This window comes from Pocillopora damicornis, chromosome 9, assembly GCF_964200805.1.
Source record: "Pocillopora damicornis chromosome 9, jaPocDami1.2, whole genome shotgun sequence".
Lineage (NCBI taxonomy): Eukaryota > Metazoa > Cnidaria > Anthozoa > Scleractinia > Pocilloporidae > Pocillopora > Pocillopora damicornis.
The window spans coordinates 20,429,209-20,456,136 of record NC_142678.1 but is presented as its reverse complement, the minus strand read 5'-3'; the positions used below and the strand labels follow the sequence as shown (position 1 = coordinate 20,456,136).

The 26,928-nt window shown below is 37.6% G+C and overlaps 3 protein-coding genes across 5 annotated transcripts in view; 1 reads left to right on the top strand and 2 right to left on the bottom strand.

The window, feature by feature from the left end:
- LOC149040592 (uncharacterized) overlaps window positions 1–3,399 on the bottom strand; it is a 19,439-nt gene extending 16,040 nt beyond the window's left edge. The window contains exon 1 of one of the 2 annotated variants that reach the window (XM_089182925.1): window positions 3,230–3,399. In XM_089182925.1, the coding sequence (XP_089039051.1) occupies window positions 3,230–3,251 (22 nt within the window). In that variant the 5' untranslated portion in view covers window positions 3,252–3,399. Of the gene's footprint in view, window positions 1–1,907; window positions 2,098–3,229 lie in introns of those variants that run through there. The other variant, XM_089182924.1, reaches the window with a different exon arrangement.
- Window positions 3,400–13,393: 9,994 nt separating this feature from the next.
- Window positions 13,394–22,260, top strand: LOC113666662 (uncharacterized). The gene is made up of 7 exons (XM_027182455.2): window positions 13,394–13,584; window positions 16,797–17,040; window positions 18,005–18,149; window positions 19,053–19,220; window positions 20,160–20,393; window positions 21,061–21,182; window positions 21,866–22,260. The coding sequence occupies exons 1-7, from the start codon at window positions 13,524–13,526 to the stop codon at window positions 22,011–22,013; spliced, it is 1,122 nt and encodes a 373-aa protein (XP_027038256.2). The 5' UTR covers window positions 13,394–13,523; the 3' UTR covers window positions 22,014–22,260.
- LOC113666661 (uncharacterized) lies at window positions 16,943–26,784 on the bottom strand. Of its 2 annotated transcripts, none has more exons than XM_089182929.1 (7): window positions 26,532–26,784; window positions 25,845–26,088; window positions 24,602–24,746; window positions 24,264–24,425; window positions 23,276–23,509; window positions 22,684–22,805; window positions 16,943–18,089 (listed from the first exon to the last, which is right to left on the bottom strand). In XM_089182929.1, the coding sequence occupies exons 1-7, from the start codon at window positions 26,590–26,592 to the stop codon at window positions 18,041–18,043; spliced, it is 1,017 nt and encodes a 338-aa protein (XP_089039055.1). In that variant the 5' UTR covers window positions 26,593–26,784; the 3' UTR covers window positions 16,943–18,040. The 2 variants fall into 2 exon arrangements, with proteins under 2 accessions (XP_089039055.1, XP_027038254.2); XM_027182453.2 differs by lacking the exon at window positions 16,943–18,089 and adding an exon at window positions 21,458–22,528.
- Between the last annotated feature and the right edge of the window lie 144 nt (window positions 26,785–26,928).

The window sequence follows — 26,928 nt, the reverse complement described above, 5'->3', positions numbered from 1 at the left end:
CAGCCGGAGGACAATCATAAAACAATAATAGCCAAAAGAGGAAAAGTTATAAGAAATTACAGGTTCAAATACGAGTTGAAAATGACTTTTCTTTTTATTTTTTACGCGAAATAAAGGAGGTTGAAACGTTAGGGAAATAATGGTGGGGCAAGATGTGATACCTGGCAACTTCAAGAGAAGATATAAGAGAAGCGCATACGATTCTGGCGTCTTGATTTACTAATTCACTGTTATCACGTGTATACTCTTCAATCGATTAGTGAAGTCTAAACTCGAAGTAGTTTACCGTCGTTTCTTTCAATTATGGCTCATTTTCCCAAACCAAAATTATCAGTCACGCTCAAAAGAATATAATTTCAACTGATGCTGACATCGCACACTTCTTCTGAAGAAGAAAAGATTCTCTGTCTTCGAAAATTTGCTCAAAAACATCAGGAACAACAACGAAGGTCCTCGGCTGCCCGAAGATACCGCTGAATAGCATGCATTTTATCGCAAGTTTCCAGACCTCGCCAATTCTTCCCTTCCCTTCCCACCCCCCGGACTGGTCTCTTAATCTCCTAGAAGAAACTCTTCTACAGCCAGTGCTGAAGAGTTTTATTACAGTTTTTATTATAATAAGTGGTTAGAAAATAAACTAAGAAGAGCTCCGCTTTTGGGCTTGGCTAAATCTATATATTAGATATGTCATATACTTATAGAAATACGTCATTAAATGAAACCAAATCAAAACAATAGAGCTTATTTATGTTCGCGGGCATAAACATGCTATGACTGGGTCCAAAGCATGTATTTATGCCCAGGAACATAAACTCTATTATCGTTATTACTATTACTTTTGGGGGCATTAAGAAAATAAACACTGAAATAATGGCAACGAAATAGTATGAATAATCACGCGAGCGTGCGAGCAGGCTACACTATATTTTTACCCGCCAAAGTCTCCATTTTAGCAAGACAGCAGAATGCGCCACAATGGGGTTAAAATCGCGGGTAACTCCATAGAAGGTGTCATTTAGACAGGTAACCTCTTCCGCAGTGATATAATTCTAAGAGAAATTCCCATGATGTTTTTATCGTGAAAAGAGAGTGAAATACAGAGTAATTTACGCCCTCCGCTTAAGGCTCAAGTTATTTAAGGCGGAGATAACGAAAGACAACTCAACACTAAAGGATAAGAAGAAACTGTTATTGATTGAATTGGTGTTCGATGGTTTTTTTTCCTTTATCAGCATCCTCGCAGGCAAGTTTTCCACCCTTTGTTCTTTGCTCGTAAATCATTTTAATTTCACAATCTTCCATATTGGTGTTCTTACAGCTCTATGTTTTGCTGGTGTAATGGGGTATTAGTTTGCAGTTTGAGAGCATGAGAGCATTTCTAACCATTATCCACTTACAGGTATAAAGTTAGTTTTCGTGATATCCTTCTTGGAATTAAAATAATTCGAGGGGAAAGGTAAGAACAAGACTTCACACGCTTAGATAAAGGGAAAAATGAATTTAGAAACAGACAGAGTTCTCAAGCGGAACAAAAGAGCCGTGGGTTGATTAGCAAAATGGAGGTAAAAAACCATTTCGCGGTTACGCTAAGTGAACATTTCCTTAACTTGTTCGGTTTTGGTTAAAAAAAGTGCTTAAGTCGAAGGATCAATATAGTGCATTTTAGCACTTTGGGCCACAATTGTCGACAACGGGCAATCAATTCATCTATTATATACTGTACCCTTCGACCTTGACAACTTCATCCTATAACTATTACTGATATGAAGCAGATTAGAAGCAGAGACAACGATTTTGTATTAATAAAGGTTTGAAATAAAGTTTCAGCTCACGTATCCAATATAATCCAATTCAGTTTGCTTTTGCTGTAATCTTTTTTCTAGAGAAAATAAAAGGAAAAATCGTACCTTCTTTTCCGAGAACAGCGCACGTCATAGTCACCACGAAACAGATTATTTTTAAATTCATAATGTAACAAAGGCTGTGTAACGTCTTTGTTTAAGATTTGCAATCGAAGACTTCTTAACGAAATTCAAAGACAAGCTCTCACATTGTTAAATCAGCTTCATTACGTTTTACTGCAATCATCCCACCCCAAGCCGGTCACCTGAGAGACTTGAAACTTTAGATATTGATAGAGGTTTGACAGTCTTGTCATTTAAGGTTAATGCTAGAATTAAGCCTTTGCTCAAAAGATGAGCGCAACACGTTGATAACTGTGTGTCACCAGGCGTTCTAGTTAAGGATTTTCAGAACGGATAGAGGAGCTCAAAAGCATTACCCCACACTTTCATAGTAGAATGAAATTACAAAATTCTGCACCCTCTAAAGGAAAACTCCACTGTAGAACAAATCATCCTTAAATTATAAAAAAACAAACTTTTGAGATAAACTCTGTTGACATAAAAAAGGTACGGGTCCTATTTAAGCTGGATTTTTATACGCGCCGCCATTTTGGATGATGTGCCCTTATAGGACATAAAAGAATTATTCAGCGTCTGATGATAAAAGTGGCTGCCGTGTTACGGGAAATTCAAATATCACTTTGTTTGTATTCCTTTCTAATTTTCTTACTTTCCCATATATTCTTGTTTCACAAACTTTTCCTAGAATCTTCGTAACGCAAGAAATTTTCCATGCAGTTTAACGGAAGCTTGTTCTGACTGTGGAGGCCTCTTTAAAAACGATTTCTTCTTTGTGTAAATTTAAACTTTACCAGTTTCCGTTATGATTTTCACCTGAGCGCTGATGCAGCTTTAGGAATGGCATATAGCAAAACTGATTTTCTCCCTCGGTAAAGGTGATTAAGAACATGTTGGTTGGCAAATGGCGACTCCAAATTACCCACTGAAATGTCCACCTCTCTGATGAATGGAGCCACGTCATTGAAAGTATCATTGTACGTATGGTACTTGTGGTCGACATAGTATTTGATGGGGCCAGCAAAGGAAATATCTCCCTCGAACAGTAATATAACTTCACCTAAAATGTTCAAAGGAGGTAAATATGTTGATATTACAATAAATATAACAATAATATTCAGTTTCGAGATTTCTTTCGCGTGATTGTTGATAATGGCGACGCCCAAATCAACTATCAAGCATGTAGATTCAGGTTTTCGAGATTTCGTACTATTTTTAAAATGTATTGTGTTATTCCTAGAAACCTGTCATAATATGAATGAAGAGGAAACCCCCGTGAAATAGTGGATGACAGTCAATCTACTTACTTTGCTCACCAGGAGATACCATAAAATCTTTTTCTCACTTCGGTCGTGGAACATATAGCGAGTGTCGTTGCTAATCGTATCATTCGTTAAGGAATGATCGGTAGATTCATAAAAAAATCATATTGTAATTTCATCAAAATCATGTGTAGACAAAAAAAAAGGAAAAAAAAACGGTCTTTGTGAAGCTAAACCCTGAGTTGTCATTGTCATTCACGTAACACCCTGAAATCGCTATGAAAAGGTTTTGCTGTGGAAATATGATGAACTAAGCTCTTTTAATTGCTGTTCGAACTGTAATGGCCTCGGGGACATGCTCATTTATCATCTTTATTTTCAAAAGGGGAACACATCAGAAAAATAGTATGTAATTATTGACTGACTAACAAGAAAACTTATTTGGCTCGAGTTCATGACGCAGGTGTCGAACGCTTCAAGGCCTACCTGCATGTCATAGCCAATAGTCATACTTTTGCTGCACAACTTTGCTTTGTAAATAAAACCATTAGCCGTCAGTCGTAGAACCATTAAGACCCACTTGTCGTGTGGAAAAAACGAGACCAAACAACGGCTTGGAAGGTTAGTAGAAGCCTCACAGGTCACTTGATAAAATAATTAAACAGGCACCAGTACACCTATTTGGCAATGTGGGAAAAAGACGAGACAAAAAAACCGCTTGGATAGTTACTAGAAGCTTCACAGGTCACTTGATAAAACCATTTGTCACCCTTAACAAATGGGTGACAAGTGATGATAAAACAGGCACCAGTACACCTGTTTGTTGATGTCAGAGAGTCTAAATGGGGCTATTATTTTACGGCAACCGGTTAATTTCTTTCCTTTGATATTGCAAGAAAAATATCTATGAGACCCTAAAAATGTAGAACATAGCTTTATGCTTTGACGATGATGAGTGGTAATTGTAATTTATCGAAGTATTTACCTAAAAACTGTTTGATTCACACGGATAAGTGAAATACCTCACTATGCTCCTAAAGAAAGATGTTTTTTGTCTTGTCAGAAGCGTGGGACTAAGAAAAAAGTTATGAGTTCCCATGAGGAATCGAAAGTTCTATTTATTATGCTTCTTTATAGTGATTTGATCGGATTTGCTGAACTAAACGTCATGGGAATTTTTTTGTACCTTTTAATTTCGTTTTGGTACGGTGTTTCTCCAAAAACCACCTGTAAGACTATTATTTACGTGTCAACATGATTTAAGAGGCCCTGCACCTAAGAAGCGACCGATGATTTCTGGCTAAAAATTAAAATTGGCCGATTTTTATCTTCCAAGCAGAGGTTACCTAGTACTATTTCAAAATGATTTCTTTTGCTTCAGTTTGCTTTAAACCAAAAATATCGAGCCGCAAACTGATAGCAGCAAAATCTGTCCCAAAATGTGCCCTTTCAAAAACCGGTTCAAAACTCACTATCACAGCACAAAATAATGAGAAAACTACGCAGTTATAAAGAAAAAGGCCTCTTAATGCACTATCATTCGATAAACATCGAAAAAACTGCAGAAGCGAATGAAATATAAATTTTCAAATATTGCATATCAAGTTAGATGGAGCGTTGGAGATGATTTTAAAATAATTATTTCTACAAAATCCAACACTGTTGAAAGCAATCACAGTGATGAATCAGACATTAGAAGGATCTACAATACGTTTCTGGAAAAACGTTTTTCGGCCGAAGTATATTGACCTTGTACGGAGCGTTCAAAGTTGCAGTGTTTACCCTGCTTTCTTCTCGAAGATGGCAAGCGAGAAAAGAATCCTTGGACTTGCAATTTTGTAAGCCATTCTTCCCTTCCAAAACGCCTTTAACTATCATGAGTTCTCGCATTGCGCATGTCCTTTTGCTACCTGTTCTGCAGAAGCTTTCTGTCCAGTTTTCTCTCCTATGACAAACTTCTTCGTCAGATAATTTTATACCTTCTCAGTAAACTGAGTAGAACCACTTCTTGCCTTGGCTAGAGCCCATCCTATGTTTGCTCCGGGAACAGATTTTTCGCTGTGAGCACATGTTGAATCAGTTTGGCAATGCTGGGGTTGATGATCTTCGGTTTGCACTGTTGCAAACATAGCAACCCAGTCTCGTTTTAGTTCATCATATATATTATGTTGCAGATCGGCCGGTACGTTTTGTACCACGTGCTCTCCTACATCTAAATGAAGTTCAAAGTCTGAAAATGTTGCAAAAGTTTCTGTGCAGCCAGGCTCGGGACAAACAAAAACAGTTGCGCTTTCAGGCTCAGTTTTCGTCTCTGGTTTCAGGACTCGAGACACGCTTATGGGGAAAAATGGCTCCTTGGTAATGAGCGACGGTGATTTTTGCGGTTGCACAATTAAAGACTTGTAAGGAAAAAACTTCCCACTACCAATGCCATAACATCGCCAGACACAAATGCCTTCACCCTCAAAAAAGAAGTTGTGAAATTTGCTAAAGCCTTCTAATTGTTTAACCTTAGCGTTCTTGTTTGACTATTGTCCAAGCCTTGAAGTGACCTTTTCTAGGATGCCTCCCTTACCTCAAGAATCTTAGAAAGAGTTCGCGTGCTGAGGGGTAAGAACGCCTCCTCTTCACAGTACTGTAAATACTGGGTTATCATGGTAGTTCGAGTTACGGTGCACACGACGTTAGGCATGGCCAGTTTCTCTCCCGTTTCTAGTTTGATTACTCTAGTACCATAAGCCACATCTTGATAGAAGTAAGGCCTATTGGCAAAATCGACGAATTGATTGACCTTTGCCATTGGAAGGCGAATTCGATGTTGGACAGTTTTTTCCTGTGGGATTCGAGGTCCTTTTTCTTTGGCATGTTCCAGACTTGTTTAATTTGCCTGCGCGTGAGGGGCTGATATGATTCGTGATATTTCATAAGTCTTTTTGTGGGGAATCTGTAGGCATACAGACTTAAAATCTGTAGTTTGACTCTTTTACAAGGTGCATCTCTATATGCCGTCATCAGCGCAGATAGTTCTTCACTAACATCGTCTTCTGATGCTCTTGCACTCGATTTGGATAGCGCCTGAAATAAATCCCCTTTTGCGTTCGGGGCTACCACCTCATAAACCAGAAGACAACTTTGGAGAACTTTTTCCTGGCTTTTCTGGTGATCGAGTTCGGTAATATTTTCCCGTGATGTCTTTAGGCGAGATGTAAAAGGGGAGAAGTTGTCTGCAGACGAACTTGATATTGCTAATTTTGACATTGCCGTGTTGTTGTTGAAGAATTTCAGCATCTCGCGGAGTGATAAAGGGCTCTTCTTCGTTGGAGCTACCACTGCCTTGAACACTCATTGTACTTAGGGTCCAGGCTGGGACCTGAGGACTCGTGAAGATCGTCTTAGGCGTTGCTGCAAAACCTGGAATCGGCTCAGCGTAGTGTATAGTCTTCAGAGGCTCTCTGTCACAAACAAATTATTTTCAGTTTTTATTTATTAATGTTGTTTAGCCTTGTAATCAGATTAAAACTTCATTTACTACTCACAGAGAAGATAAAGTGAACATATAATGAATGTTGTGTACTGTCATTAAACACCTATAAGTTCTCAGCCTGTACTTCCTCAGAAAAGATATTTCTTCAATTTAAGCATACCTTAACTTGTACGTTTTTTCAGCAGCATGTGTTTTTGTACAATCCTCTTTGGGAGCAAATAATGTAGAATTCGTATCTGCTTTATTTTTTTTACGACCGGGTGAACATATAGCTTATGGAAAGATAAAAGAAAAGTAATCAAAAATACCCTATAAGACAAGCACTGTGAAGTAAGAAAATTTTTATGACAAAAAAATCCTCCGAAAGTTTCGGCAGAGATATATCAAACAACTAAAACACCTCCTTAGCCATGGCAGGGTTGATCACGTCACGACTTGTGACGCTGGTAGGTGGTCCTTTGTCCCCCGGATACTGACACAGCTTTGAAGGCCTCCTGTACTTGCCCATACCATAGCGATGGCGAGCACAAACACGTAATGTTTTCACTTATTCATGAGACAAACGGTCGAGGCCAGCCCTTTGCAGGATGACCTCATATTCTTTCAGGTTTGCACGCGATGAAAAACAATTTTTTAGATGTGTAGTTACATCATCTCGACATTCATACAGAAACACTGTCTCCGTGCTACAACGTGAGAATCCGCATTCCAGGAGACCCTCTAAGAACAGGCGTCTTCCATAATTACCTGGTTGTTTCTATTTTTACGTCCGCTGACCCCTGTAAGCGGTTATCCGTAATGTCCGTTGGAATGTAACGAAATGGATGCAGCCCACCAAAAATGGACACTATCTGAGGCTAATTTTCACCTGAATTCATCACCATTCATGGAAATAATATAAAACTGTTTCACTTCAGGTTTTGTGGCGGCGGAAGAGTTGTTTTTTTACTAATATTTTACGCATTTGCTTGGATTCCGCCGTAGTTTGGAGAAATGAGTGCTGTCACGCGATGACATTTCCAAGATTCAACTCACCTCAGCGGATGGTAAATGTATATTACTTTCTTTTTCTACCTATTTTTCATCTTCCTTTCTCTTTTAAAACCATATAATTCTATTCAGGGATTCTTCCTTCTAACAACATTTAATAGGTATGTCATATGCTTATGAAAATACGCCGCTTAATTAAACTAAACTAAAATAATAGAGCTTATTTACGTTCGCGGGCATAAATACGCTATGAGAAAAATCCAAAGCATACATTTATACCCAAGAACATGAACTTTATTATCACTATTATTACTACTTTTGGGGGCATTGAGAAAATAAAAACTGAAATAATGGCAACAAAATAGTCTGAATAATCACGCGAGCGTACGAGCAGGCTGCAATATATTTTAGCCCGCAAAATTCTCCATATGAGCCAGACAGCAAAATTAAATGCAGCACAATGCCCGACGAAGATAATAATCATCATCTTCGGGGAAGCATTTTAGATAGCGCGAATAGAAATGAATCATCCCTCACAAAACCCACATCTCGCCAAATCTAGTACGACAGTGACCTTTTTTCTAATTTTTTTTTTTTTTTATATTCAACTAAAATAATCCTGTCTTTCTTCCAAAAACTGTGCATGTCATAGACATAACGAAACAGGAGATAGCCAAACTCACTATAAAATCATAACTACAAAACAGCTCGAAGACTTATATTTTTGGTTTTCGACTTTTTTCCTCCTCGTCCAGATTTTGTAGTGTTTGTCAGAAAATGGTTGACAGATAAGATAACTTGTTGCGTAAGGTCGATAACTTTCAAAGCGATTTGGTAGAAAGATATCAACCATCGCCAAAACTTCACGGAGTGACTTTCGCCGACTGCTCAGATCGGTCAATAGAATTGCCGATATCTAGCAAGTTGGATAAATAAATGATTGTAAATGTATGAAAATCATATATGAGATCTGCGGTTAAAGAAACGAATATCTAAGCGATCCTCGCAGTAATGAACACTACTACACTATGATCGATGCCGAGAATCGTTATAGACAAGAACTCAGACAGTGGTCCTCAGAGTGGAGTAATTGTGTTATATTATCGTAATCCCCATTTCATGAAGCGGACCTCACTTTAAATCCAAAGTTGATTTTGTCTATAACGATTCTCGGCATCGATCAGGATCGCGATCACCATTTTATGTCTCAAAAAGGACTTGCTTTGATGATCAAGTTTTGTGATAAGAAAAGGTACTCAGCAGTTAAATATGTTCACCATGACTTCACTCGTACGCGCATCTTGTGTCAGGGAACTTATGAAGAGAATGTATCGAGGCCATTACTTCACCGGCCCTAAGAGCTATTACCCGAACAAAGTTATGGATTCCTCCCCTCCTCCCAAGCTACCTGTAACGTTGATTGAAGAAGGAATGGCGAGAATGACCCTTGAGGAAACAAGAGAGATGAACGACTTTGCAACATCTCTAGGGAGAAGTGTTAGACAACATTCTGTCAGGGACAAGAGCAAAGAAGACACCGGCCATCTTCCTTATGCCGTATCGTTTTCCTAAGAAGAACGTGAGCCTTTCTTCCAACGTTGAAACAACCGCTTTGGTAGAGGGTCAAAAGGACGCACAACAGCAAGACCAAGAGCTGCCATTTAATCCGTCGTTACTGCAATTTGAGGTCTATTTCAAATCAGAGGAAGTGATCGCTGTAAGCCTGTAAAGCACAACCGTAGAAGAGAACAGTGGGGTTCTTCCTTGTCCTACTTTTAAAGGATCCCCTTGCCCAGGAGAGAAGACTCACCTGCTTCAACTTTTGAGGGCTTAATGTACAGAGAAATAGAAATGGCAAACAGTTACAATTAATACAAAGCTGAAAGTTTGAAAGCTGGAAGATATACATAACAATCATCAAACCCCATGCATTTGAGCAAAAATGAGTAAACTACCACCATAACTTTTCCCAAATGTTCACGCCTATCGGAAATCATTAATTTTTGCCACCAGGTGGTGCTGTACTTACAAAAGTTCTACCGACACAAATGCATTTTTCTAAAGTTCTCTCATAGCAAATGACTGTACAGGTCGTGAGAAAGGTTCCTGCATGGGGACTGAAATTTCGATTGATTCAGCAAATTGTAATCATCCGCATTGCGAGCCAAGGTGTATTTACCAAGTGCTCAAGTTTCCAAATTAGTCACCTAATCGCTACAGTCGAGTTTACTCCTTTTTGAGGCTATCTTCAGCTTGATCATCCTGTTAGGCGTGAAAACATCAAATATTACTCACATATTCAAATAATTACCTGAATCAAAAGTTATAATTTTTTTAATAATCTGCTTCCTTTGATTGTGCTCCAGAAATAGTAAATGGTATTGAGGAGAAAGTAAGTTCTTGAAACATTCTATGTTAAATGAAACTGTGTCATGAATGTTAATTGCAACAGCAACGAAAACATCTGTGAAGATATAATAACAATTACTCTTCCATGTAAACAGACCAATAACGAAGCGTGATATGTATAAATTTAATGTCACCCAGTCTGACTGTAGAATCCAAAATCTAATTAACTTAACGGTGAATACGAAAAAGCTCATTGTTTTTTCCTGCTTATGTCATTCTAAATGATGATTTAGAATTTGATAAAGTGTAATTCTTTTGACAATGTGTACTTTTTCATCTATTTTTCAGTATCTATCTTTTACCAGCTAAAAGAAGAGAAGACCCAGGTCCACACTGGTAATCTGACACCTTGTAGGCAAACCCTACAACAAATCAAATTTTTCAAGCTTCCCTTCTTCAGTATTCTGTGATTATTTTTCCTCTCATATGGTAAAGTTACAGTTGCCCTTTTTCTCTGTCTTCTGTTCATTTGTTTGTTTGCTCTCCTAAGACACTTCTACGTATGATACGTACACACAACTGACATGTATGAGTAAAGCACGTCAAGCATTAAGTTATGATGGCATTTCCCATGTAAATTTAAACATTGAAGATGTATTACGCTACCAGAAGCAGGTTTTTTTCATTGTAAGTGTATCATAACATGCAGATTCTCATCACAGTTTATGTGAAATTTGAAAGCATAAGAATATTTTAATCACTTAGGTAGAATGAAATCCCCCATTTTAACTTCAAGTCCCACTAGTGACCAAGACAGAATTTCTCCTTATACTATCAGCACGATATCAAGCACACAAGTAATGAGAATAAAGAAAAATATCAATTAGGAGATTATTGGTTGATCCAAATCCAAATTCTCCAAACTAACGTCACGTGAATTCTATGGCAGACAGTAAAGAGAGTTACTAATGAAATCTTGGGAATTAAAGGTTTGAGACACATGGTAATCATATATACGAGAAAGACAGCGAATAAATATAACATATTCTCTTGTAAAGTGTGCTTATTTAGAATGAAGTTTCAAACTCATTGCCATTAAGTAGACTTCATGATTCTTAATTTAGTTAAAGAAATGTGTAATACCTCTTTTCATGGATGAAAGAGAAATGCCATTTATGAATTTTAAAATAGTAAATGCCAAAAACTAGGATATGGAATTTAAAAAAAACTACTGAAATATGGCATACTATTCACTGAGATTTTAATCATGGAATGAATGGATCCTTCACGCAGGTTTGCAGGATTTGATGCCGCGACTATTACAAACAATCACTTGAACGATTTGGGCGGAAACAACGATGGCAAGAGCTGGAACTTCCCGTCGTACCTCTATCAGAGAGAAATTCAGCCAGTCGGACCGGTCAGCCTCGAACGCTCTGATTTCGAAGAGCGGCAAGAAAGAAGCGGGAAACAAGAAGAGGAAGATGGAATATTGGAGTACGATTCCCCGAGTGGTGATGATGACATTCCATCCTTGGAAAGAGAGGCTGACAATACAATGTAATTCTTTATTTACCCACGCTACATCTAGGAGTGATAAAAACTCGTTAAAACATGTGCATGAAACGAAAAACGTTAAAAAGAAAAGCAATAATTAATCTATCTAAAAACTTGCTTCTTTGAAAGACATGTGCGAGAAAACTGAGCTTACGATATAATGTAACACCAAGGATTTTAAGTGTATCATTAGCGTTCACTTCATTGTTATCTACACTGAAGTTATAGCGATATGGTACTTGAAGCGGTTCCCGCTTCAGAAGAAGTATACGCTTCAACAGCAGAATTGTGTTCGGTTAATTTTCTTAATCTCCGTTGCTATGGAACTGTTGTTATTCGTCTCTTTGAAACTGACTTGCCTGTACATACACGTTTGCCCATGATCGAAGTTTAATAAAAGGAAGTCGTTACCGTGACTAGCGTATGTTATTCGTGCAAGACTTTGAAAACTTCTAACATGAACGATATCATCATTTTGGTGAAAAAGATAAATTCACGCCTTACGGTGACTATAGACTTTAACGGATCAATGCTGGTTAAAAAAGTCATTATCCACGGGAAAGGCCTCTCTAAGTTTAGGAAATGGGCTAAGACAAAATTGTATGATCGGGATCGGGAATGGCTGGTATAAACCGTCGGGATTACGGGATTGAGAGAAAATTTTAGTCGGGATCGAGGGATTAAAGAACCCTATTGGGGACTCTCATTTTTAGGTTGACGGTAAAATCATAAGCGATGGAAATCCGAAGGCGGAACTCCTGAGCAATCACTCTTCGAACGCATATATTCTCATGAAGACCTCATTGATATCCCGGTTGTTGGTACCCTTACTGTTACCGTTCCTGGCGTCATTTAGCAGCTAGAATTGTTAAAGCCACTCAAAGCATTTGGTCCAGACGGGATACCTCCATGGTTCCTGAAGGAATATGCAAAGGAAATTGACCTTATGCTAGCGGCTATCTATCAAACCTTTATCTATTGTCCTAGCTAAATGGAAATATGCAAATGTATGCGGCGTCCACAAGAGTGGAGATAAATCATACCCTGCAAATTATAGACCGATCTCGTTAACATACTTAGCGTCCAAAATTCTTAAACATATAGTCCATAGTCATGTAATGAAACATTTGGAGTACTACACGATTGTTACCGATGCGCAGCATGGCTTCAGAGCAAAACGATTTACGGTAACACAATTAATTTTGACGATTCACTACATGGCCAAGTCTAATCAAGATGATAAGTCAGTCCATGCTGCTGTGCTATATTTCAGCAACGCTTTTGACAAGGTCTCCCATAATACGTCTCTTAAGAAAGTTACGGCATTATGGTATTTGTTGCCCTCTGCTTGACTGGTTTGCGTCTTTCCTCACGAACCGCACTCAGTCAGTCATCTGTGATGGCAAATTTTCTAACCTTATTTAGTTCCACATCAATACCTGAATATTTGGTATCTGGCAATTCTCTATTCTCAGACATGTCGTACAGCTTGGATTGAATGTTATGAATCCTCCCTTAAGTTTTATATTTGCCAATTGAAACATTTACCCAAGCTGCTGTAAATTACTCGTATTCTTGAAAGTCACGCTCACTTAAATGCCAATTTAACTTAGTGGTGAGAAACCGCCTCCGAAATTTTGTTCTCTCTTACAGTCTTTTTTTCTCGAAAGAACTAAATGTTGTGGATATCCGTTCTGAAAATCCTTAACTAGAACGCCTGGTGACATACGGTTACCAACGTGTTGCGCTCATCTTTCGGACAACACCTCAAATGACGACTGTCAAACCTCTATCAATGTCTAAAGTTTCAAATCTTACAGGTGGACGGTTTGGGGTGGGATGATTGCAATAAAACGTAATGAAGCAGATTTAACCATGTCATAGATTTTCTTTGAATTTCATCGAGAAGTCTTCAGTTGCAAATCAGGAACAAAGACGTTACACAGCCTTAATTGCACCATGAAATTAAAAATAATCTGTTTCGTGGTGACCATGACTTGCGCTGTTCTCGGAAAAGAAGGTACGATTTTCCTTTTATTTTCACTAGAAAAAAGGTTACAGCAAAAGCAAACTGAATTGGATTATATTGGATAAGTGAGCTGAAACTTTATTTCAAACCTTCATTATTTACAAAATCGTTGTTTCTAATCTGCTTCATATCACTAACAGTTATCGGATGCAGTTACTTGTCAAGGTCGAAGGGAAGTGTAGATAAAAGATGAGATGATTTACAAGCTGTCGACATTTTGGCCCAAAGTGCTAAAATATACTATATTGATCCTTCGATTTAGGCATCTTTTTCTGCCAAAACCGAACAATATAAGAAGGTATTCGCTTAGGGTAACTGCGAAATTGTTTTTTACCTTCATTTTTCTTTATCTAAGCGTGAGAAGTATTGTTCTTACCTTTCCCCTCAAATTATTCTGATTCCAAGAAGGATATCACGGAAAACTAGCCTTACACCTATAAATGGATAATGTTTAGAAATGCTCTCCTGTTCTCAAACTGCAAACTAACACCTCATTCACACCAGCAAACATATTTAATTATCTAAGGTTTAACCGAATGAAAATCAGTGAAAGAAAACTAAAACTGAATCTTCCATAGTATTCAAATAATCACTAACGTTTCTTTCAGTGCTAAATTTGAAGTCGACAAATATCGTTTCAAAGAGCCTTTATGTTGACGGTAAATTTAAACAGTGTTTAGGTATGTTGATCAAGGAAAAAAAAAAACATCGAACACCAAATCGATCAAGAATAGTTTCTTCTTATACTTTAGTGTTGAATTTTCTTTCGTTATCTCCACCATAGATAACTTGAACCTTAAGCGGAGGGCAAAAATTACTCTATATTTCATTCTCTCTTCACGATAAAAATACCGTGGGACTTTCTCTTAGAATTATATCACTGCGGAAGAGCTTACCTGTCTACATGAGCAAAGAACAAAGGGTGGAAAACTTGCCTGTAGGTATGCTGATCTAGAAAAAAAAACACCATCGAACACCAAGTCACTCAAGAACAGTTTCTTCTTATATTTTCGGGTTGAATTGTCTTTCTTTATCTCGACTTAAGATAAATTGAGCCTCAAGCGGAGGGCATAAATTACTCTATAGTTCACTCTCTCTTGAATATATAGACACCGTGGGACTTTCTCTTAGAACTATATCACTGCGGAAGAGGTTACCTGTCTAAATGACACCCTCTATGGGGTTACCCGCGATTTTAACCCCATTTAGGAACACAGGAGTGTTTGAATCCTGGTGCCAAATTCACTTTATTATTTATTACTTTTGTTCTTATAATAGAACAATGGAATAAACGCCTTCATGCCTTACTCTTGGAAAATCCGACAGCGCGTTATATTGGACACAAGCCACAGCCATAAGATAAAACCCTTTGAACTTATTATTTGAGTTTAAAAGTAGTGAGTGAAGAAAAAAGGGTCACCATCGTACTAAATTTGGTTATATGTAGGTTTTGTGAGGGATGATTCATTTTGATTCGCGGTATCTGAAATGCTGCCCCGAATAATGATGATTATTATCTTCGTCCGGCGTTGTGGCGCATTTTGCTGTTTTGCTAAAATGGAAACTTCGGCGGTTTAAAATATATTGTAGCCCGCTCGCACACTCGCGTGATTATTAAGACTATTTCGTTGCCATTATTTCAGTTTTCATTTCCTCGATGCCTCCCAAAAGTAATAGTAAAAATGATAATAGAGTGTACGTTCCTGGGCATAAATGCATGCTTTGGACCCCTGTCATAACGTATTTATGTCCGCGAACATAAATATGCTCTATTGTTTTGATTTGGTTTGATTTGGTGGCGTATTTTCATAAGCATATGACGTACCTATTTAATGTTATTAGAAAGAAGAATCTCTTCTTTCTCGGGCGGTATGTATGATTCCATAAAGACAAATTTAGTCATAGAAAAGCCCAAACAATTCTTTTAACACGCTATTGGCATTTACAAAGTCGGTCCGCATTTGCTTTCTTCAAAATCAACGATTTACAAAAGTTGAAAACTCGTTCATTTGTTTGAGAGCGGTGCCTGTGTAATTGAGCAAAACGCTGTCTGAACGCCAACTTCTCATAACTGGTCGGGAGAAATTTCTTGCGGACTAAATTTTGCGTAGAAAATCTGTTTTCGAAGATATTTAGCCTTCTGTAATGGTATCATTTAGTAGGCTTAAGTAACCGGGTAAGTACACGCAAATTTTGAACTCCTGTACACAAGCACATTGTAGCCAATTATAGTAAATTAAATTGTCGTTCCAGTCCTTTCTTTTGATCAGCAAAAAATATCACCAGTCGCTTTTAAAAACTGTTCCCCTTGGTTTATTTCGCATATTGCTCGCGTGGTGCATGGCAGCGTTTCAAAACGTTTCTCACACGATCTTAAATTGGCTAGTAAATAACTTGGATGATGATAATCGAAGCCCAAAATATGTACACAAATCTCTATCAAAAAAGAGTCAGTTGGCTCCGAACATTATGTACAGATTCATTTTTAAAATATATTTTTAAAAGTGCTCATAAAGATGACTTTCTAATTCACTTACAAAATTGGTGCTCCTCAACTCGTTTTAAAATTCTTTTGATGTAATTTCTTGGAATATTCAGGAATAACCATGATCCATCAAATAAAAGGTGTGTTGAAATAACGAGAGCATTTCGAGCCACCTTGAAAAAGAAGCCAGCAAGGCTGATGGTCGTATTTTAAGATGTCATCATTTTTATTAGTACTCTATTTTTCACTTTTTTTTTATCATAAATATACCGATCATGGTTCCTTAACGAATGGTACAATCTTATTAGCAGCGATACTCGCAATCTATTCCATGACCAAAAGTGAGCAAGAGATTTTATAGCCTCTGGAAGTGAGCAGAGTGAGTGGACTGACATTATCTGCTTTTTAAAATTTTTTTTCTCATTATTTCTCTTCACCTTCATTCATATTATAACAGGTTTTTTAGGAATTACAAGTATTACGTATTTATTGATTTTGTTATCACTCGCATGGATACAAACCGAAATGGACTCCACTCAGTCCCATAAACATTACTTATTATCATAAAGGTAAACATGAAGAAATAAACAAGAATACATTTAAAAAATAGCACAAAATTTTAAATCAACAATCACGCGACAGAAATCTCGAAACCAAATGCTATTATAAGTTATATTTATTGTAATATCAAGATATTTGCCTTCTTTGAACATTTCAGATGAAGTTACACTACTGTTCGTGGGAGATATTTCTTTTGCTGACCCCATCAAATACTATGTTGATCACAAGTACCATACGTACAATGATACTTTCAATGACGTGGCTCCTTTCATCAGAGAAGCGGACATTTCAGTTGGTAATTTAGAGTCGCCATTTGCCAACCAACATGTTCTTACTCACCTTTACCGAGGAGGAAAAACAGTTTTGCTATATGCCATTCCTAAAGCTGCATCAGCGTGCAGGTGAAAATAATAGCGGAAACTGACAAAGTTAGAATTTACTTAAGGAAGAAATCGTTTTTAAATGAGGCCTCCACTGGTAGTCTACCAGTTCTAAGAAAAAATTTCCGTTAAACTGCATGAAAATTTCTTGTGTTGCGAAGATTCTTAGAAAAAGTTGTGAAACAAGAACATATGAGAAAAAGAAAACCAGAAAGCCGTAACACGGCTGCCACTATTATCATAAAAAGTAAATACCTCTTTTCTGTCCTAGAAGGGCACATCATCCAATATGGCGGTGCGCATTAAACTTCAGTTTTAATACAACCCATACCTTTTTTATGTCGACAGATTTCATCTTTAAAGATCGTTTTTGATAATTTAAGGAAGATTTCCTCTACTAGTGGAGGTTTCCTTTAGAGGGTGCAGAATTTTGTCATTCCGTTGTACTATGAAAGTGTGGGGTAATGCATTTGAGCTCCTTTTTTCGTTCGAGCTGCATTAAAACAACATTCAGCTCATTTGTGTTATAAGTAAACTGTTTGACGATGTAAAGAGTTTCTAATGCTGACGTTTCGAGCGTAAGCTCTTAGTTATTCCCTCTGACAAGGGCTAACGCTCGAAACGTCAGCTTTACAAACTCATTACGGTGGCCAATTAACATTATCAACTCAACCGATCAAACCGAATCATCCTGTTATACCCTGCCACAGGCTAAGCAGCGTAGTTTCTTTAGAAACTCACCCCCTTATCCCAACCTGAATCTTAAAAAAATATAATAAAAGATTTCATTAATGCGATAAAAGAATTTCATAACAAGAAAGAATATGAAAGTAAATTGCCAAATATTTTTTTAGCACCGTTTTCAGCCATCTCAGAACTGAGGAGCTGGTCTAAATTATTCGTTTGCAATGAAAATTTTTCAAGCATAGTGGCAGGGTATATATTGCACATACCCGATAGTTATACTCTTGTATCCTCCACGCAGGTTTGCAGGATTTGATGTCGTGACCATTGCCAACAATCACTTGAACGATTTAGGCAGTGTGGGAGCCAATTTTACCACTGAAGTCCTGGAAAAGACGGGTATAAAGTATTTTGGAATAAGTTTCGGAAAATATGACTCCTCTCAGGTACAGTAACGAATTGTTTTAAACCCCATTTTCCTGGAAACGAGATGAAAGAATATTTAGCGAAAGCATGGAGATTTATTCTCAAACCAATACAACTATTTTATTTGAAAATAAATGTGTTTGACATTTTAGACATCTTAGTTAAGCTTTCAACGTTGTATTAATATTGTGTGAACTGGATATTTTTAATAACCGAATGGATTTGTGAAAAGCGAGGTAGCTACAAATCTTTTCAATGAGACGTATACTATGAAACCATTACAGTTGATAATTATTCACCTGACAGGGTTGAGGAAGGTGTCATAACTATCGGTCGGCTTAACGGGCGATTCACAATTTATCAATTTAGGCAAGTGTACTGTAGCTTATTTGCGACAATTGGGTACTCTTAGGGCCAGTGTACATTGAGGCTAGGGATCCCCGAGGTTGGTAGGGTAAACTGCTTAGCCGTGCTTAAAAAATAGACCATGTTTACCATGTTTACGTACAATCTTACAACCCCGGGATCCCAAGGTAAAGTTCCGAGAGGTTGTTAGTGCGCTTGCAAATGTAACGTGAACGCAACCTTGGCTAGGCGGGTTACCCCATCTTGAGACGTTTATAGGAAAAATTGTGAATGCCTATGACAGAGTTACCTCCCACGGCACACTGGGTAACCCGGTTAAGCAGGTTTCTCCAGTTATCATGTAAACATGATCAAGATAAAACAAGAGGTTATATAAATGAACAGGCGGGTTATCTGACCTACCTGGGGTCCTCTACCTCAATATAAACAAGCCCATATTAAATTCCATACAGCAGTATCTCCCGCTGTTAACATTACATTTACTCCTGTTAGATCTTAACAGATACATGTTAAACCAGTTTTAAGCTGATATCAATATTTTTGATGTCATGTTTTAGGAACCTCTCATTATTAAAAGAGACAGAATCACTATTGCATTCCTCGGTTATTGTGCAACGCCCTCCTTATTAAAGAAAAACTGCAGCGAACTGAGGAAGTTGTTCAACTCGGGTCCCGCCATTTATGAAGATGATATTGCCACTAGAGACGTCAGGAGGCTAAAGAAGGTTTAACTCAAGTTTAATATCTTTATGATTATCAGGGCAGTTTTTAATTGAGTGTCGAAATTAATCCAGGATTACTCTGGTTTTGCTTTACTTCGCTTTGTGATTGGTCCAGAAAATTAGCGCTTCCTTTTAACGAATCATGACTTGATTACCAGCGTTTACCTGCGTTTCATGCAGGTTACCTGTTTATACTTTGTGTTCTCATTGAGTAATGATGATTTTGACCATCGCTCTTATTGACTTTTGTGATACCTTTGGTTTTAGTTATCCGAAACTCAACTGAAAATTACACGAACTGAAAGGAAAAAATAATTTATCCATCTTTTCGTACGTAAAAGGGAAAAGGCTTAGAATTGTGAATGACATAGTTTTCTTCTTAAGCCAGCTTAACATTGCATTTAGGTAAAGAATGAATTGTTATTCAAACTGAGAAGAAATCCAAACAAGAGGAAAATGCCATCTTCTGCGTGCTAGAACCTGCACCCATAGTTACTAGTTGGACGTTGTTACCAACCTGGCCGAACTAAGGTAGCCACGTATTGGATCTTTGGTGGGCTTGCAAATTTAACCTGTGCGGCTAAAAACATAGTAATAATGATAATATCAACATTCCACGAGGTAGCTTTTTTGTCCACTGTTTCATGTCGAATTCGAATTCAGAATGTTGATATTGTGGAGTAGGGAAGACCGGAGGACCTGGAGAAAAACCCTCGGATCAGGGTGAGAACCAACGACAAACTCAAGTCAGATGTGACTTCCTTATTAATACTGCGTCATCCCTGCTCTCCGAAACAATTTATTTATCATCTACTTCGAGTTTTAACTTGATTTCTATGCATTTCATATCATCCCCTTTTATTTGATTACAATAAGGATCTATCCTTCTAGTCATTCCATAACATGCCTATTGACTAGTTATACTTTGTTTTACTTCCCTAGGCCAAAGTTGACATTATAGTCGCTTTCATGCACTATGGTAGAGAACTCACGTTAGGACCCGTCTCCTCCCAAAAGCACATAAACAAACACCTGATTTCTCTTGGGGTGGATATGATTATTGGATCTCATCCGCAAGTTCTTCAGGATCACTGTCTTCAAGATAATAAACTTCTCGCTTACAGCTTGGGGAATTTTCTTTTTCATACTAACCAACCACCTAGTGCTGTTGATCCGGTAACGCTTTCATATGGTTCATTTAGTGACTACATGTACCTCTTGACTGAATGGAAAGGCCGTGTAGGAAAATGTTTGGGTGGTTGACATGACGTAAACACCTCACCGTACTCGATCCTTACGACCTCTCCCCAAATATTTCAGTCTTTCTCGAGTATGGGAAAAGAAAAAAAATATGAAAGTCTCGTGTAATGATTCGAAAGTCGGACGTTCCTATCTAAGACCGAACATCCAAATGAAAGGAAAGGAACTATTCGGCAAGCCAGGCCACACTAAGTTCATTTTTGGGAAACTAGCTTCGAGAATACTGCTCAGATCGGCGATATAGAAAGCGGCTTTTTTCTTGTAAAGATGTTGTAATCAAGGTGAAAGGCTTTAAACTCGCTTTTTGGAGAAAGATTTGAAGAGATACGTTTTATCTCTACCTACTGCTATATTCCAAAGAAAATTACTCTTTCAACATCATACATAATTTATCATTTCCTCGCGTTCATTTCCCTTTTTTCCATACTTCTCCCTTTCTGTTTTCTTTTCTTTTTTTGTTTTTTTCGTACTTGTGTGTTTATCGTTTATTTTCCTCGCTCCTACTTGGTTTGTGTTTGCAAGCTTGACTAAATCCTCAACGGTACTTCCAAGTTTCTATATCCATGTTCAATTTATTTTTCAGAACGTTTACGGGAGATTTGGCAAGAAACCTGATAAACAATTTATTAAGAAATATGAGCACTTTGTCCTTGGGAACTGCGTCGCGTTGAAACTATCCCGGATGCTTAAAGTCACCGTTTCAAGGTATGGTACCACTTTGCATCTTATTTTTCCAGGGCTTTTTGAAATCTGAAGATAAGTGTAGGGATTAAAGAGCGATACAGGAAGAGTGAGATAGTTATGAAAAAGGATGTTTCATATTACCAGTCTATGTCTGTAAGCTGTTGTCAGATATAGGCAGTGAAAAGAATCATCAATCGTTGATCGGACACTATTTGAGTATTTTGGGTCCGAAGGAGACAAATAACGTTTTGGTTAATAGGTCGTTTCAGTTAAAAAAGTGCCAACACTTTTAAGTAATATAACAGGGCTTTTTTTTAAATAGAATGTCAAATTCGTGAATACATGTACAGAACAAAGTAGTTTTTTAGTGATACAGAAAAATATAAAGGTAATAAAGATATCATACAAAGAAAAAAAATTGTCTGAAAACGAGAGAATATGAATAGTTGATATTCTTTTGATGAAAACTGGCAAATGGATCTGGAACAATAGCTGAGATGTAATATCACAAGACAGCAGTACTCTAGATGTCTACGTACATCTCACTGAAACAGCGTGTCTTTAAAATCAACGATATTTTTAAATTAGACTTTCTCGCGATTTTGATCGGAATAATCAGTTACAAGCAATCATTTTCAATGAGGAGAAAATAGTTTGTATATTTTCAATTTCTTTGATTTTCATTCAATCATCTCTCTTTTTAGGAAAGGAGTCGTGGGAGCAAAGTATCTTCCACTGAAAGTCGCTTTCGATAAAAAAAATAAACGACTGCACCCTGAGCCCACAAAGAACGCAAAATGGATCACTGTATGCGAAGCTGAAGATCAACACTGTAAATGTCTCAAGAATTAGGATCACATTTCTCTGAAAGAAGTCAATCTAAAAACACTTTAACTTCGATATAGTATTTAACAATGTTATAGCTTATTTCGTCTTCAAAAATACATTTTGCTTGACGCGAAAAGCTGATGAAGTGTCAGCAGTTTATTAGCGATATCAAACACGCGTAAAAAATTAGATAACGGTTTTTTCAAAGTCCTTGTAAAACACCTTGTAAAACGCCACATTTTACACAATAAAGTATAGTTAAATTCTCTATGTTCTTTGTCATCGACCTTGACAATGCAACCTCTCTCCTTTCATAGGGAAGAAATATAACCCTATGAGTAATTAACTAATTATATATAAGGCGCTTGCTAGCTACTTTTCTGGTCGCAATGATCTCGTTGCGACATTGGCATTTATCGTCCTCAGCTCCACAGACTTCAATCCATTGAGCATTCTTTTCAGGCTCAGGGTGAAGTCTTTTGGTTTTGTGATTAAATTTGATTCTAAGAGGCAATTACTTTGCATTAACCACACCTTTCCTACGACATGAAAATAAAGAACATTATTTTAAGATTAGTGAAAAAAAATGAATTGAGCCACATTTTCCTATTTCTAAGGAAAACAATTCTTTCATTGAAGCCCTGTTTGAAAACAATTAATTAAATGATGAAAAATAAATAGCTGTGACTTGTACCTTGAAACGTTGACTTTGAGCATCCGGGAAATTCTTAAGTCGTTGCTATTTCCAAAGGCGTAATGCTCGTAGGACTCAATTTCAGCTTCACACGGCTTTTTGCCAAAACCTCCATACACAATCTTCGAGAAAAAAGGAGAGCAATGCATCAATTGACGGGCAGGAGGGGAAAAATGTTTTTCTTGCTAAGAAAGTTATGAACAAACCAATTAGAAATCAGGGATCCGACCCTCCGACCTTCCGACCCTCCCCAGGGCGGGGAGGGTCGGAGGATTTTTGTCGTGTCACCATATCACAATAAAATTTACCAGAGTCCTCTGAGGTTCTGTAATATCCTTATGGTATACCCTTTTGTACTCTGTTAGCGACGGCTGATAGCCCCTCCCTTCCCCTCTAAAATCCATGTGATCCTAAACCTCCCCCTTAGGCGATAAATAGTAGCTGGTCCACAAATAATTTCTGAAATAAGATGCAGGATGGCTATAGGTGGGAAGAGAATAATAAAAATATACATGAATTAAAACACAAGAAGAAAAAAGAAAGAAAGTGAGGAAAAGAATTAGTTAACAGGTTGAACAGATAAATACGTAACTGGATTGCCTCCCCGTCTGTAAGGACACGGATGAAATAGGAAATTCCCCAAGCTGTCTTCAATAAGCTTGTTATGTTTGACACAATGTCCCTGTACCACGTGCGGATGGGCTCCAATGATTATATCCACGCCGAGAGACAGCAGGTGTTTGTTGATATCAATCTGGTAGGGGAGTGGTCTTAATCCCGTTTCCATTCCATAATGCATGAATACAACTATGATGTCAACTTTAGCCTTTGAAAAAAATAGAGTAGCGATGTTGAAATTGTAGGTTTTTATAATTCATCAAATAGTTTTGCTCGCACGTGACTGATCTAAACGCATCACATGATCGAATATACCCCGGATAAAACTGGGAAACATCTGAGGATATACCCTAAGTAACATTCCCCAATTCTGAAACCTTACGTCTTCTATGATGAAAGCATTCGTTTCAAATTTAAATCAAAATGAATGAGCGTTTAACTCTTTTCCCAGAAAAGCGACATATTTGAATGTTCGAAAAGTCGTACTGTACTACACTGAAAAGTTCCCACACGTTGCAGAAACATTTGAAACATAATAAACAGAATAGCTTATATTTGGAGCGAAAATGTGTTCTTAAATATTTTTTTTTGGACATTCTCTGTTCATCGAGACTTACTCGGAATAGATAGCAGGCGCGGACAAATACCCGAGTGCATTTTCGAGCTAAAAGGAAGCTATTGTTTATATAATTTTAGCCTCCCGCTTACCAGAAAGGTCCTCGCGAATAGCTACTTGGGATTTATTTTTCGAGGCTAATGCACCGCCAAAATTAACCCGCACACAAACTTACTTGATTCATTATGGAAAAAATGGAAATCAAATCATTTTGACTTCGTCGATTAATAAGTCACCATTTATGGTAGAGTTCTAAGTTCTAGATAACCACAAATTGGACTGGTGAGAACGTCTTAAAAGCTGGAATTATTTATGTTAAGTTTATCTTTAGCACTGCGGTTGAAACCTTTAACTTGTTAACATCCCTTGTGGCAACGTCATCTCGATAAATGGCAGGACCAGAAGTAAACAACATTCTCATTTGAGAGCAATTCTTAAAAGGCGATGGCATGTCGCAGTAACCGAGAAATCCAAAAGTGATTCCTTTCCTTTTCATAATGAGTGGTTCCTAAAGAAATGGAAAATTGAAACCAATCAACAAGTTACGTGAAAAGTTGCCAATACGAGTTTCTAGGGGTAGATAGTGGATACGATAATCTTAAGTTGTAAGATTCGAGTTTTCAGACTGACAAGAAAAATATGGTGTAACAGACAGAAATTTAAAGCCAGTTATTTCCTATGTACCTGAGAGGAAAGATAGTCGCCAAAACTTATCCCAAAGTATGGTATTCCTGTCTCTTTAAGTACTTCCGCAGTAGAATTGGCTCCTTCGGCTCCAAAATCGTTTAAATGATTATTGGCGAGTGTTACAGCATTAAATCCTGCAAAACTACAGGACGAACAAACTGTCAAGACTACGTGCACTTAAGAACAGTTGTAAACTGACTTAACTACAACTTTAGCCAAAACGGTATGGTTTTTTTTTTTAATGTGAGAACTTTTATTAGGGGTAGGTGTTATTGTAGCAAAATTTTAAAAAAATAAACAAGCTGTCACAGTCGTGAAATTCGTCCCTCTTAACCGATTATAGTAGAATACTGGTGGAGTTATACGACACGGACGACGTTACTATCGAGTCTTTTATAACTTCCCAAATAGCTAGTAAAAAGAAAATAACCACAAAAATGTTTCATTTTTCCAGTGAGTAATTTTGTGTCATTTTGGGTTAACCGTAACCGTAAATTAGCCAAACTTTTTACTGTTAGCCGTAGATGCTATCACCCCATTGAGACCCTCCATTACGCGTCGATATATGCGTGAGGTCAAGATGGCTGGAAATTGACTGAGTTATTTTTTTGCGTTATTATGAACCGAGAGGAAGTCGAGGTCTATAAAACACAACAAAAGAACGATTGGCAAATCTTTCCCGCTCAGATAGCCAATTAGAACGCAGGATTTCCTTCATATTTCTCATGGGCACTGCCAGCGATATCGTAATAAAGCTATAATAACCACAACTGTCGGTCATTACAAAGGCTGATAAAGCAAGGAGCCAATAAAAACGGTATTAATAGCAAGAAGCGCGGTAAAACGTTAATAAACAACTCGCGACTGATATAGCAAGTAGAGAAGGTTTCCCACACCAACAATTAATACAATAAAATGAATGAAGCCAATTCAATATCAGATTACTTTCGACACTTCTAACTAGCTTGTGTCACTATAAAATTTATCTGATCCACCATGAGGTTCTATAATATTCTTATGTTTCTCCCCCCACCCCCTCCCTCTCCGTTAATTCTCCATATAGTAGCCCCCTTTCCTTATGCTTTGTTGGCGTCGTCTGATTTGTTCCCCGTTTCCCCTGAAAACAATGACAAGAGAGAGTAATTTGATCCTCTCTTAATGTAAATACTGGTCTCTTACTTAACAATTTTTCTATAAGCGTCGCCCGGCGAGGGATTTATGATAAATTCATCTTGTATACCTCAGCGATGATGCAGCATCCTTGTTAGCACTGAGTAGAACTGTCTTTTCACCTTTGAACATGTGGGTATAAACATCTCCGTTGACGAATGGAGATTCCAAATTACACACAGATATATCTGCATCTCTGATATATGGAGCCACTTCATTGAAAGAGTCATTGTATGTGTAATGCTTACGCTCCACGTAATATTTGACCGGGCCAGCGAAATAAATATCTCCCACGAAAATCAAGGATACATGCTCTGCAAGTAAGAAAGGACGAAAAAATGCTTAGCCTTATTAAGGCCGCTTGTCGATACGAATAAGACAAGAGTGAAACCCTAAAAGGCTTCAAGGGAAATTTGAATTTGTACGCGTTAAGAACAAGGCTTTGTACTATGTCTAGGGTATAGTTACAGAAATTATTTGACTGATATCCAGTAAAGATCGATTTTGGTCGAGATGAGCGCTCGGTCTGTTTTAGAAAGGGTGTGATTCATCAGAGTTATCGATTCTATGTCAATCCATGGTTTGGTGACTCATGAGCGAGTAAACAGTTTTCTGAAAGACTTCCATTGTGCGTTAAATAAATTTAGTGATAACTGAATTATTTGGAATTACCATTAATGTTTAGTTCGAATACTCAATTGTTGGTCAGGAGCACGTTTTTAGAGGTTGGTTACTAAAATTATGTTATGTGTCTTACCTTTATTCCCGATAACTACGCTTGGTAAGGAGATCGCCAAAAAGATGACTACAATATTCATGACACTATTATTTTAAAATCAGGCCGGAAATGTAAAATGTTGTTCGCTATAACGGTAGCTATCCATCTCTCTACCACTTCATTTCTCTATGTAGTTTGTTGTATTGTTCATTGAGGTCAGAAAATATTCTCTCCGGCTGAGGCCAGGAGTGAAGTGAAGTTTTACATAATTGATTTTGCTGCTTGCTTCTCCAAGAGGTCTGTAGCTTCATGAATATTTAAGAACAATTCCCGGCTCTTGAAGACAAACACCTGATTTTTCTCCACGGTCGGTGGGGTTTGATTGTTTAATTGCTGTGGTAAATTAGTTATTAGTATCTTTATTTGTATTTTGTAA